This window comes from Chrysoperla carnea, chromosome X (genome assembly GCF_905475395.1).
Source record: "Chrysoperla carnea chromosome X, inChrCarn1.1, whole genome shotgun sequence".
In the NCBI taxonomy this organism is placed as follows: Eukaryota; Metazoa; Arthropoda; class Insecta; order Neuroptera; family Chrysopidae; genus Chrysoperla; species Chrysoperla carnea.
This window is the reverse complement of record NC_058342.1, coordinates 33,066,936-33,080,219: the sequence shown is the minus strand read 5'-3', so window position 1 is coordinate 33,080,219 and position 13,284 is coordinate 33,066,936. Positions and strand designations below refer to the sequence as shown.

The window sequence follows — 13,284 nt, the reverse complement described above, 5'->3', positions numbered from 1 at the left end:
TTTGTATTTATAAAAACAGGAGCGTAATAATCGTTTTTATATTACATTTCGTTACGTTACAAATTTTACGATTTAAGTTTTCCGCATTCAATGACGAATTTGTAATAATTGTATTTTTTTAAAATATAGTTTTTATTTTAATTAAAAAATTTATTTGATTTTCTTTCTTTTTCCCATTCCATTTTCCTTAATCCAAATTTTTGGTGTAAAAATTCATTTAGGCTTTTAGGTAAGTGAGACAATTCCCCATAGCAACACAAGTTTAGGACCGGCAGAAATAGGTTGCCGTACAAAATTTTGTTTAAATGTAAAAATTTGTATGCGAATTGAAAGTGCCTCTTTTGGTACTGTCAACTCTTCTCGTCCTTTTACGTGGAAATTTTATATATTAATATAAAACTCTAATGAACAGAAAATATGACCTTAGTGAAGGAACTCTTCTGATCACGAGTTGTTTTAATGACGCACAATAAATATATGCCAGAGCATTTACACTTTTGTATATACAATTGCATAAACTGTTGTTACCTCCATATATAAACTAGTTGGGTTATATCCTATGAGCGAATCATACACCATTAGTACAGATCAAAATTATCTAAAGTAAGTTTTTTCATCTTTTTATTTTTGGAACACTTTGGAACAATGTGTACCTCTCACATTTAATAAAAGAGCCACCAAATGAAGCCTTAGAAATATAATAATCACTGGTATAAGTAATTCATATAGACACTAACCCGTCAGCACTCGCATCATGAGCATTTTATTTTTTATAACTTTTATTTTTCAAATGGTAAATTCAATACTGTGCTGCCATCATGCGGTCAGTGAGTTAGTTCACTTACGTTACGCATGTTATGTGAAGATTTTCATTCAATTTTTGATATTTTTTTCATTGTATCTAAAGAGCCTTTCAAAAACAAATTTAGGTAAAAATACTCAGCATGGTGGCCATAAAAAGTTTGATTGAATCAGCAATCAACTTTTTTGTCTAAATTAAAATATTTCGAAGGAACTATTAAATCAACAACGCCATTTTGTGTATCAACAAAATGGCGGACGAATTATTTTAAGTGTCATTGGAGTGGCGATTTCAAAGTTCCGGGAAGTTAAGTAGGTAGTAAAACTAATCCAATTAATCCAAACTAATCGAATTATATTTGGATGTTGAAACTCCGAAAAAGTTTCCCTAAATCTAAGGGTATTAACCTCGACAAAATGCCGTTGTGGGGACACAAATCTGTGGAGACAACTTGTTGAATTATGAAATTTAACGATTTGACGCCACATAAAGAACAATAGAATATAGCAACAATAAACATTGAATTTTAATTAAATCAATTTTATATTAAATACTTGATATACATATAGAAGTCATATGGACTGCTTTACACCATATTAAAAATTATCAAAAATATTTCTAAGCTTTCTCCCTACCCTATTAATTGAATTTGATTCATCTCAAAAAACAAAATACTTGAATTTCCTCTGGATTCAACCCAAAAAAAAAAAATTAAATCAAAGCATCAATCATTTCGAACAAAAAAAAGCAAACACCTGGTTCTAAAGGTCACTCCAAAAAGTAAATGTAATCCTCAAAAAATAAAGCGGTGACCTTGATACAACAAAAATCTTTTTTTTTTCTAAATTTAGATGCGTAATTTGATTTGGTTGATAAAATTTACGATTACTCATGAGATTTAATGATGAAAAAAATGGAAAATCGGGATTAGATTTTGAATGAAGTTGTGTTTATTTGTAGTATTTAGTTAAGTTTATTATTTGACAGTAGTGATTGTAACTTGTATGAGTATTTGTGATTTGTGAGTAAGTGTCTTGGTCCGGTGGTGACTTGGAGTTGGTGAGTTTAGTGTATAAAGTAAACTAAAAACTACCGCATAAAAACGCTTCCTCAATAAAAACATCTTTTCCTCTTGGATTCTAAGTTTAAAAAAACATAAAAAACCTTTTAATTTTTTTCGATTTCGAATAACTAGAACTAAAACTAATATTGTACCTTAAAAACAAGCAATAAAATATATAAAATTCTAAAATAATTTTTAATAAATGTAAGTAAAAACGTATTCTAATTGCAAATGTAATTGTAATTCTAACCTAATCAAACAATTATAATTACAACGTAAAACCATAAAACGTAGAAATTTTAATTTAGAAGTGAACAAAATAATTTTAACGTGAAAATGAATTAGTGATTTAAAAGAAAATTAAATCATTTTAAGTGATTCAGTGAATGTGATTGAAAACAAAACACTGACACTGTGACTGTGACTACTCATCACAATGTTGTTCAATTCAAACAAATTTTACCCGCCTTTTTAGAAAACGTTTGATTTGTGGGACTGTACGAGTGAATGTTTTTGTTTTCTAGTTTGATTTGATATTGTGGGTGGTGTGTGTGTGACTGGAGCTGGCAACTCAACAGCTCAATGTTTTTTGTAATTAATAATGTCTCAATGTGCAATATTGAAGAATAGCGGTGTGAATCGCAATAAAACAACAAATGGTTCGGGAGCTGATGGTAAATCAAACAAGAGCCATGGCGATCGCTTGTTTGATCCGTCCGTGGATATGATGGTCGATGATTACGACGATGAACGTACATTGGAAGAAGAAGAAGCTTTGGCCGCTGGTGAAGCACAAGATCCACATGCTGAATTATCTAATTTACAGAGAGTTAGTACCTTACGTATCATTTATGTTTTAACAAACTTTAACCCTCTGTCTGCCTCTAAAATTTGGGACACAATTACCCTGGTGGGAAAAATATTTGAAGAAAGAATAAGTCTTAAAAACTTTGAACGTTATATAAATAAAAAAAAACTTCGAAAATATTGATTTTATTTCAATTTTTGCCGATTTTCATCCGGAAAGACTGTTTTTTTCTCAAAAATTGTGCCATTCATTTTTAAAATAGGTTAAATTTTTAACAATTTGAGATCAAACCGGTTTGTAACCTAATTATTTTGCTTTTGAAATGAGTCTAATTTTGTTAGTCAAGGCTTTTGGGTCTGCTTAACTCAAATATCACAACGAAAATCGCTCTCAATGTACCTGTTGCCCAGGGTGGACGAAATATGTTACATATTTTCATAAAACTACAAAATACGAGGTATATACCGCCCGGCTTGGGTACCAGGTATATCAGGGACCATTTTCGTAGTGATATTCGTGTTCAGCGTACTCGAAAACGTACGAGTAATAAATTTCAAAGAAATATAGCACATATTCTCATAAAACTCGCAAGCGACGAGGTGGATACCGCGACCCTAGGCACCAGATACTTCGGAGGCCATTTTCAATGTGATATTCGTGTTCAGCTGCCTCGAAAACCCCCCAATTAACGAGTTTCGATGAAATATGTTACATATTCTCGTAAAACTCCACACAATTGAAATGAATCGGGTTAAATTGGAAAATAATTTCTAATGAATTCCGATTCAATCCAATAGAACTAATAAGAAATTTCTAACTGGTTGCAATTCATGAATGGAATAGAATTGGAAATTTCATACTGGGTTCTATTGGATTGAATTGGAATTCAATCGGAATGAATTGGAAATCTGAATCAGAATTCAATTGGACTTTTTTATTAGGATCCTTACCCGAAAAATTTGTCGGTTGTTTTTTATATTTTGTAAATTTCACTTGTTATTAACTGTTTATAGGAAGGAGATATGCCATTATCAGAATTGCTGAAATTATATGGATTGGACGGATCGCCACAAACAGTTTCAGGAGGTACTGGTACTGAAGTTGAAAACGGTAGCAACTGTGATATAAACGACCCAAGTATGAACATGGAACAGTTGAATAACGAACGATTAACTGGCTCGGTGGGAACGGACACATCGTCTGGTGGAGCAACAGACATTGAAACAATTGACAGTGATCGACAATCGATACGAGACAAACCACATTTAAAACCTCAATCGGCATTGTGTCAGTTGTACGAACCACTCTCCGATACTCCAGAAAGTGAGCAAGATGGTGCTAGAATTCTTAGGTGTAAGTGAGAAAATTTCGTCGCAAACAAATCAAAATTTTTTTTTATTTGCCATACATTTTTTTTGGCAATCAATCAATTTTTTTAACATGAATTCTGTTTTTGATCTATGGCTGCACTCACCGGCCATAAATCAAATATCTAATTGAACAGAATTAGTTTTTTGAATTTTGAAAACGATTCTTATTATGAAAATCGCGACGAAAATGTTTGTACAATTTTATGTGATTGTTTTTGGAATTGTTCAAATATTTGTGTTAAGGTAGTTTGGTCGTAAACCCAGTTTTCTTAATCCTTCGACTGATCATCTTTCGTACCACAATCATTACTCTTGTGATAAGAAAAAATCTCATACTACTCATAATCAAATTAAACATTGAACGCTGTATTTCAGTTTTTGCCTATTTTAATCCGGAACGACTGCTTTTTTCTCAAAAATTATGTCGGAGAGCAAATTTTTGAAATATTCCAAAAATGTGCATGTTCCTGTTAATTGTAAATCAAAATTGTAGACAGAAGCCACAATAATTAAATTTTCGATATTTTTCTTAAAATTGTAGCGGTCTCACGAACTCACAGCGAAGTTGATATCGAAGAGGAGGAAGATGATTATGATTATAGTCCAGATGAAGACGAATGGAAAAAAGTATGTTTTTAGTTGTGTAGTCGGGTGTTTTTTTTTTATTTAGATCTTGTTTTGTATGTTTTTTAGAAGACAATTATGGTTGGAAGTGATTATCAAGCAGCGATTCCAGAAGGTTTATGTTGTTACGATGATGTATTACCATATGAAAACGACGATAAATTATTATGGGATCCAACACCGTTAACACCAAAACAAGTTGAGGAATATCTGAAACAAGTGCGAGCTAAGAAGAAACGTGGTCCTGGCGTCTATGCCCTGCCAGTTGGCAAGCATTTGAAGGACGATGAACAAGCCTTGTTCTTGCTCTTACAATGTGGACATAATATTGACGAAGCTTTACGACGACGACGAATCAATGCGATCACGTCAGCGGAAACCATGAGTTTATGGTCTGAGGAGGAATGCCGTAACTTTGAGAATGGTCTACGCAGCTATGGTAAAGACTTCCATTTAATTCAACAGAATAAGGTGCGTATTTTATTTAGACTATCAAATTTTAAATTTTGGCTCCATGGTCCTTGAACTTTGCCTCGTCCAGAATCTAGATCAATTTAATAAAAAATGCACAAAACCGAGAAACAATCTCGACAAACAGTAATTTTGAAACCTCAAAGGTAGCACAGGATTGTCGAATGTCCTTAAATGAGCTAGTAGAACAAATAAATATAAATCTGGTATGGGTACCGGGACACCGAAACATTTCAGGGAATTGTGAAGCCAACGAGCTTGCTAGAAATGGCACAAGAGTGTCGCGCGTCCTTAAATTAACTGTCGGAACAAATGAATGTAAACCTGGTATGAGTACCGGGGCACAGGGACATTCCAGGGAATTGTGAAGCTGACGAACTTGCTAGAAATGGCACAAGTTTGTTTCTGGCTTTTGTTTTTATTTGATCTAGAGCCGAGTTAGTTTAAAGAACATTGGAGCAGCGCCAAATATTAAATGTGTGTTTGTTATGTAACAGGTTCGAACACGTTCCGTTGGTGAATTAGTACAATTTTATTACTTGTGGAAGAAAACCGAACGGCACGATGTATTTGCAAATAAAACACGTTTGGAAAAGAAAAAATATACGTTACATCCGGGTATCACGGATTTTATGGATCGTTTTTTAGACGAGCAGGATCAGATGAGTAATCAAGAACGTAGCACCAGTCCATATGTGGGATTTGGGAGTGGTGCTACCAACACCAATGATACCAAAACAAAAAGTAATCAATTGAATAACGACACAAAATCATCGATCGATCGTAGTAATCATTTGAATAATACTGATTACTGATCGTGATCGTGATAGTGATCATGTCAGTGGTCAGTGCTTCACTGAAATATAAACTTTATTCTTTTTAAAATCAACTTAACTCGGCGTCTGCCTTTTTTGGCCGGAAGCACGGTGTTATAAAAGTATCGGAACAGCGGAATAACTCCCTTTAGATAAAAAAAATTGTTGTAATGTATACAGTGTGTCGCATTTAAGATGAAGACACCCTCACACTTTCGTCAATTATTGGAATATCGATTTGAAAAATTTTCACAGTCATGCAGGGGGATGGGTCACATTTTTTAAGATATTTAACCGAAACCTGAACCTTAAACTCAGCAAAATTCTTAAAATTTTGTCTAGCGCCAGAGATGGTTAGAGATATCGAAAAAAATTATTCGAATATTGTCCATATACCGATTTTCATGACTAAATTCGGATTTATAATTATTTTGGTCTGTACTCAAAATTTTTACAAGTTTTTTTGAAATATTTGAATACATAACATTATTAAATTATCAATTTGTCCAGTTTTTACATTCCATAGTTATAAAATTAAAAAATAAACTTGTAATAATTTTGAGTAAAGACGAGATGCGACTTTTGTCATGAAAATTGGTATATGGGCATAAAAAAACATTCTAAGAAACTTTTTTAAATAATTTTTGTCGATATCTCCAACCATTTTTGGCGTTTGGCAAAATTTCAAGAATCTGTCCTATTTGACTGTAGTAGGCTGAGTTTAAAGTTCAGGTTACTGTTAACTCTCTTAAAAAATGTAACCCAACCCCTCTGTATTACTGTGAAAATTTTCAAATTGATATTTCTACAAATGACGAAAGTGAAGGGTGTCTTTATCTTAAATGCGACACACTGTACTCCTAAGTGGAAAAGAGGTTCCCGGCTACAATTACTGATAAAAAATAAAATTATTTTGCTGTTCCGATACTTGACTAACACCCTAACAAAATGATTTCTAAAAGTTATAATTTTTGGAAAATGGCCCAAATAACTGTTTGATCTCAAAGATCGTAGATCCTAGATCATAGATTTAATATATATTTATAACAATTATTTCTTACTTTCGTAAATCTTTCTCAAAACAAATCTTTGCATGCTGTAAATAAAATTCAAACTTCGTTTTTTGTTTATTTATTTATTAGTAAATGTAATTGTTACGTAACGTAGCGCGTAAAAGTAACGTATTTGAGAAAGGTTGAAAATATGTCAAAGATTTCAATTCTAAATTTAAACAAGATACTTGATGGCATCATTTTCTTTTTGTTTTAAATTTTTACTCTGTCTATCATTCATTTTTTAGTTTTCATACTCGAGTGTCACTTGCAAATTTCCTTCGTGAGATTGCGAAAATTTCTTTGGATAGTAAAAAGGGCGAGGATATTTAAATTTTCAATTAGGTGACTTCCCTTTCGAGATACCATAACGGATAAATCCAGAACTAGTTGCAGTGGCGTAACTATACCATCTTGTGACGTACCATGAAGGGGTACTTTCCTTAGTTCCTTCGACAAAATTTTTTCTAATTTTTGGATTGGAAGTTTGGTGACAGAGTTTTAACAAGTTCTATTTATCTCAGGGCTCAAATGAAGAGGAACTATTTTTTAGTTAATGCTGCCATCTTGTATTACAAAACTAAATTAATCGAGACGTATCATTAAAACAAATGGAGCAATAAACATATAACGATTTCCCCCCCTCGATTTGAATGTTTACCTTTCTAGAAAATAAAAAAAAACCATATATTTTATATATGGAATGAAAAATTCTAAAAACAAAAATTTGTTTTCTCAGGATATATGAAAAAATTCACACTAAAATTTGTCGAAAATGAGACAAGAAACGCTTCTAAAGAATAAGTAAAAATAAATTGCAATAAAATTATATGCGCATGCGTTTTTTAAGATGTATATAAACGATTTTCGATTTTTGTTGTCCCAAATTGAGTTCAAAGCACTTTTAAAGAAACATTTTTACATTGTTCATGAAACAGCCGAACAATGGTGTCTTATTGGATCCAAAAATAATATTTGGAATAAGTTTTTTAAAATAAAACGAGCAAATTACAGCCAAAGTCAACTATAACGACCAATAGACTTTTATCATTAATTTGAAAAATTGGTTTTACGTTACATTACTCTCTGATTTACACTAAAGAACGACTTTTTAACCCCTACCTCCCCGGTATGTAACAGATTGTAACAAATTATTGAACCCTTTGTTGAATTCTTTACTTCGAAAACAGTGTAGAGTGTCATGGCATCTTGAATGACATCACGATTTGGCATATAAGCATTTTTGTTTATGGGGTATTTTTATTTTTTGTTATGAGCGGCTAATTAGCTAGATCGGGCCCTGTTCTTAGACAGTTGCTTAATCCGATCCTGAAAAAAGAATTTTTCCTTCAATTACCACAAAAACATCACTTTAAGCTAATTTGAGCTTGTCGAAAACGATGCCACGAGCTAAAATTCGTTCTGAACAATAAAATTAATGCGATTTTCGTAATTCTTGGATAATTATGGATGCCTTTCAAAGTCGTTATAACTGGTTTTGACTGTAAACAGATGAAAATACTAAATTAGACTAAATATTTCCTAATTAGACCAATTTAAAATCAATTCCAACGGTTGGTTTATTGATCAATATTGGTTTCGTTGAATCCCCTCAAGTCCAAAAAAATAAATGTTTATACTAAATTTGAACATATCAATGACTATGTTTGTATAGTATAGGCGCAGGCGCAAGGCATAATAGTAGTTTGTAAGTTATTTACCATTTTAAGTTGAACATTTTTCTTTAAGTTTAAGTTTAAGTGAAAAGCATAATAAAATAGAGAATTTGCATTTATTATAAGTAGAACAAATGCAAATGAACTTTCCTTCAATAAAATAAATCAATTCATTCATCAATTCTTGTTGAAATGTTCAAATTATGAACGATTAGAGAGTCAAATATCTGGTTTTGGTTTTCAATTCAAATTCAAATCATTTCAAGTTTAATTTTTTCGTTGAAATTTCAAATTATTGATTATAAAATAATTTTTTTAAGGTTGTTATGAAGAAAATGCTATCCAAAAAAGGAAAGCCTAGCTAAAATATGAAGTCATTCCTGTTTTTTGGTTTTAGTGAAAAACAATGTTAAAGTTACTGTTTGAAGACGGGTTATTAATTTGTATTTGATAGGGAAACGACGGTAACCACACTTATTTAAGATTCATAACATGAGACTCAAAAATGACAACTTCACAAAAACCTATTCCAAAAATTGACAGTCAATTATTGATAAAATAAGAAAAGTGACCAAAATATGAAGTCATTCCTTTTTGTTTTTGGTTTTCGTGAAAAATGATGTTTTTCAAAAACGTATCTAACCCCCTTCCTTATTCATAACAACCTTAAAAATTTTGCTTGAGTTGGATGACATAAGCGATTTCATAAGAATGTAAATATAAGGAATCATTAAATTTTTATCGATTTTTAATCAACGCAATCATTAAATTGAGTCTAGAAAATCGAGACTCGAGAAAATTAAGAATATTTTTTTAATTTACAATTTGAATTATAATCCATTTGAATTTTGTTTTTTAATTAAGATAAATTAAAAATAATTATAATTATTAATCAAAAAACTTGATCTAATTGAACGAAACTTGAATGTGTCTGTAATTCGTTTGATATTCGAAAAATTCGTTTGATATTCGAAAAGATATTAATTTTAAAATGATTATCAATCAATTCTTGACTGGCTTTACGCCATCGAAAAGAAACCAAATCCAGGTATTTAATCTGGAATAATTCAATAAAAATAAAAAATATACATAATATACAAGAAAAAAATGTATATACTTGTAATTAAATTAAATAATTTAAAATATTTAATTCATTTAAATAGTTTAGTTTAGGAGTAAATAGCGAAAATTTACTTAGATTTTATGTAATATTTTTGTTTTTCCTCCTAAACCTATAATTCGTATATTTTTTTATAAGTCAAAATATTAATTAAATTAAATATTATATTTAGATATTTAAGAACCTTCCTACCCCCTCCTCAAACCCATCCCACTCCTCTTCTCCTAAACAAATCAAAACTATTAATGTAAATATTTAATAAAAACAAATCACAAATTAGAGTTACATAATAAAACATATTAAATAATTATACGTTAAACCAAGGCGAATGAAAATTGATTTCCAAAATTTATGAAATATTTTTGAGAAAATCCTTTTATTAAATACAATTTCGAAAAGATATGTAGCAGTTCCAGGGAATTATTATAAACAGAGTGGCGATTGACCTGGAAAATCTTGTAACTTTGAATTAATCACGGAAATTTTAAATATATTTTATGAAATTGGATTCTTGAAGATCAGCTTTTTTAATCCGAATCTCGGAATATATAAATTCCGCCTCGTCAAGATTCAGGTTTTCTGTTTGAAATACTCGACTTAAAGGCAAAGTCAAAGAATGTACCGCGAGCTCAAAAAATGCATGGGTATCTGATTCGTCAGTGGAAATGCGGCACATAAATGGTTGCACTTACAGGACTATATTTTTAGTTGAAAATTTATGTGGACAGATTCTCAAAGGGAGGGGATTTGACCCCCAAAATCCCTCCCTTGTGATTCAATTTGCTTATATATCTTCTAGTTTTTAAAAATAATTAGCGAATTTTACAAAACCAATTCAATCGCCACCCTGTTTTAAGATTCGTACCCAAAAAAATTGATTGTTTTCAATTGAACTCCAAAAAAAAGAAGCAATTGTATTAGATTTAAAAGGATATTCGAATTTTTGATACTTATACGTAATTTTAGGCGAATTTGTTACTAGATACCTCATAATTCTTCCATAACCCGTCAACGCTAACGCCAATCGTTCCGTAATCTTAATCGCGTGATGAGAGATTTGCTCACGTGTTCTATACATGCGTTAAATATTGTTTAACTTTGTAAATCATAACCTCTACATAATTTTAAATAAATTTATTTTTTAATTAGCACTAGAAAATTTAATTTTTCTTTGCTTACACCTCTCGTGATGAGAGAAATTCTCACAATTTCTGAAGGACTACTCAAAATGCGAGTGCTGGCGGGTTAAAAATTCTAAATTAAACTTAGGGTGTGTTCCGTATTATTCACCAGAATACTAGCCAGTACCGATGACGTCATAAACCAACGCCATACTAGTGAATCGTTCCGAAATATACTGGCCAGTAGGTGACGTCATATTATAGGTTTTTCAACAAAATAACTTACCCGTATTTCGTCTTCAAGAGTTTCTTTGAGCGTATAAGATTTCTTATTGTATTCGTCAATTACGAGTAAGTCTTTTTCAGACGCCATTATTCCTTCTTAATGAACAATAAATAAATAAATTTCTTCCACAAACACCCGGTGGACACATGTACACTGTCGTGTCCGTTTTACCAGTACAATATGGCGTCGATTTCCGCCGTCATGCGTACTGGCCAGTATACTGGTGGATATTATGGAACACCAACATAAAAATACGTTTTCTCAAAAATATTTTGAATCTAAATACGATTTTTATACATTAATGACATCAGTTTTGATTAATGTATTGAATTCGAGATTAGTTTTAATAAATTTTTCAATCCAACAATTGCTGGGCAATTTTGAAAAATTTCTTAAAACTTGAAAAGAATAAAAAAAAAAGTTTATATATATTTCAATATTGAATAGAAATTTTTAAAAAAAGTGATGTCAGCGAGAAACATACTAAATTTTGATTTGCAGCCTATAAGAATGTATGGGCTATAATCTAAGCACGCAAAATGTGGATTGATTTTTGAAAGTGGAATTTTTAAATTTTGATGTACTTGATCCAGTCCAATTGTTTCAACCAATAATTCATTTTAAAACTAATTTTAAAATACTGTACTTATTTTAGTGCGAAAACCAATTTTTAAGAGTAAAAAAAAGAAAATAGTGCCTTTTTAATAAAACAAACAAACAAATTTTGCTCGTGCTTCGATTATTTTTGCAATGATCAATGATTATATGAAGTGAAAATTGATTTTCACGAAAATTTGATTTCCATTTCATTCGTATTTGTACAATTTGTATGTTTTTTGAAAACACGCCTTATTCTTTTATGCAAATAAATAACAAGTATTACTATTTAAATATTCTCGCTTTTTATTCTTTTTCCCCTATCCCTAGCCATATCGAGGCAGCAGGTGTGCCCCCTCCCTCTTAAACGTGAACTCATCATAGATTTTGCATCCAATTATAATTGAATAAGAAGAAAATCCTTGCACCATGGCCGGTCGGTTACAGGATTTTTCCCAGGATAAGGTAAGTAGTTTGAAGATATTTCAAGAGCAGAAAGAAACGGTGACGGATTAGAAAACTTCCGAGGGGAAACAAATGAGAAAAAAACAAATTTTTACGAGAAAGACGGTAAGTTGATTTACGAAGATTAAAAACAGGGGGAAAGACAAATTTTTATGAGAAGGGGGCCGCACACATGAGGGTGCCAAGTTGATTTACGAAGGCTGAAAAAGAGAGAAAGATAAATTTTTATGACAGGGACCGCACACAAGTTGGTGCCAAGGTGATTCACCCAAAAAAAAAACAGCACATTGATATTCACAATGCCTAGAGAAGAAGAATTGCATTGGCTAGGAGCCGACACGGGTTATTTCGGTACTAAACAGAAAATTATAACATACTATTTATTAAGACTAATTACAAGAAGTTTAACTGTAAATTGAAAGAAGTTGAATTGTAATTTGTAAAGCAATTTGACTGTAGTAAACAATTAATGGATTTTTAACTATTTAGGAACTTCTTTTGGGTAACGACGAATTGGTCCAAACTAAATCCAAATATAAATACACTAGCTCGACCCGTGCGAAATTCCGCTAATTTTTTCAATTTTTTGAAGGGGTACCCCTTAGAAAAAATCGAAAATTTTCCAAAATTTTTTTTGTTTCGGAATTTGATGAAACTCAGTTTATATGGTAATTTTAACCCAAAAAATTCAAAAATCGAGTTCATTTGGCGATTGAGCCAGTTATTCCAGAGAAAAACGATATATCGAATCGATTTTTGTCCTTATCTCGAAAACTAAGCGCCCAAATGTAAAATGAATACGATTTTTGTAATTTTTGGGTCAAAATTAACTTGTGTAGAGAGTTTTATCGAAATTGGAAACGAAAAATTAATCTCGATTTTTTGCAATTTTTTGAAGGGGTACCCCTTAGAAAAAATCGAAAATTTTCCAAAATTTTTTTTGTTTCGGAATTTGATGAAACTCAGTTTATATGGTAATTTTAACCCAAAAACTTCAAAAATCGGGTTCATTTG

General features: G+C 31.2%; 1 protein-coding gene across 2 annotated transcripts; it reads left to right on the top strand.

Annotated features, from left to right (window-relative positions):
- The first annotated feature begins 2,082 nt into the window (after positions 1-2,082).
- Positions 2,083-6,214, top strand: LOC123302758 (mesoderm induction early response protein 1). Of its 2 annotated transcripts, none has more exons than XM_044885838.1 (5): positions 2,083-2,694; positions 3,687-3,996; positions 4,585-4,670; positions 4,737-5,138; positions 5,636-6,214. In XM_044885838.1, exons 1-5 carry the CDS (start codon positions 2,467-2,469, stop codon positions 5,951-5,953), a joined length of 1,344 nt encoding a protein of 447 aa, XP_044741773.1. In that variant the 5' UTR covers positions 2,083-2,466; the 3' UTR covers positions 5,954-6,214. The 2 variants fall into 2 exon arrangements, with proteins under 2 accessions (XP_044741773.1, XP_044741772.1); XM_044885837.1 differs by having other exon boundaries at positions 3,687-4,026.
- The last annotated feature ends 7,070 nt before the right edge of the window (positions 6,215-13,284 follow it).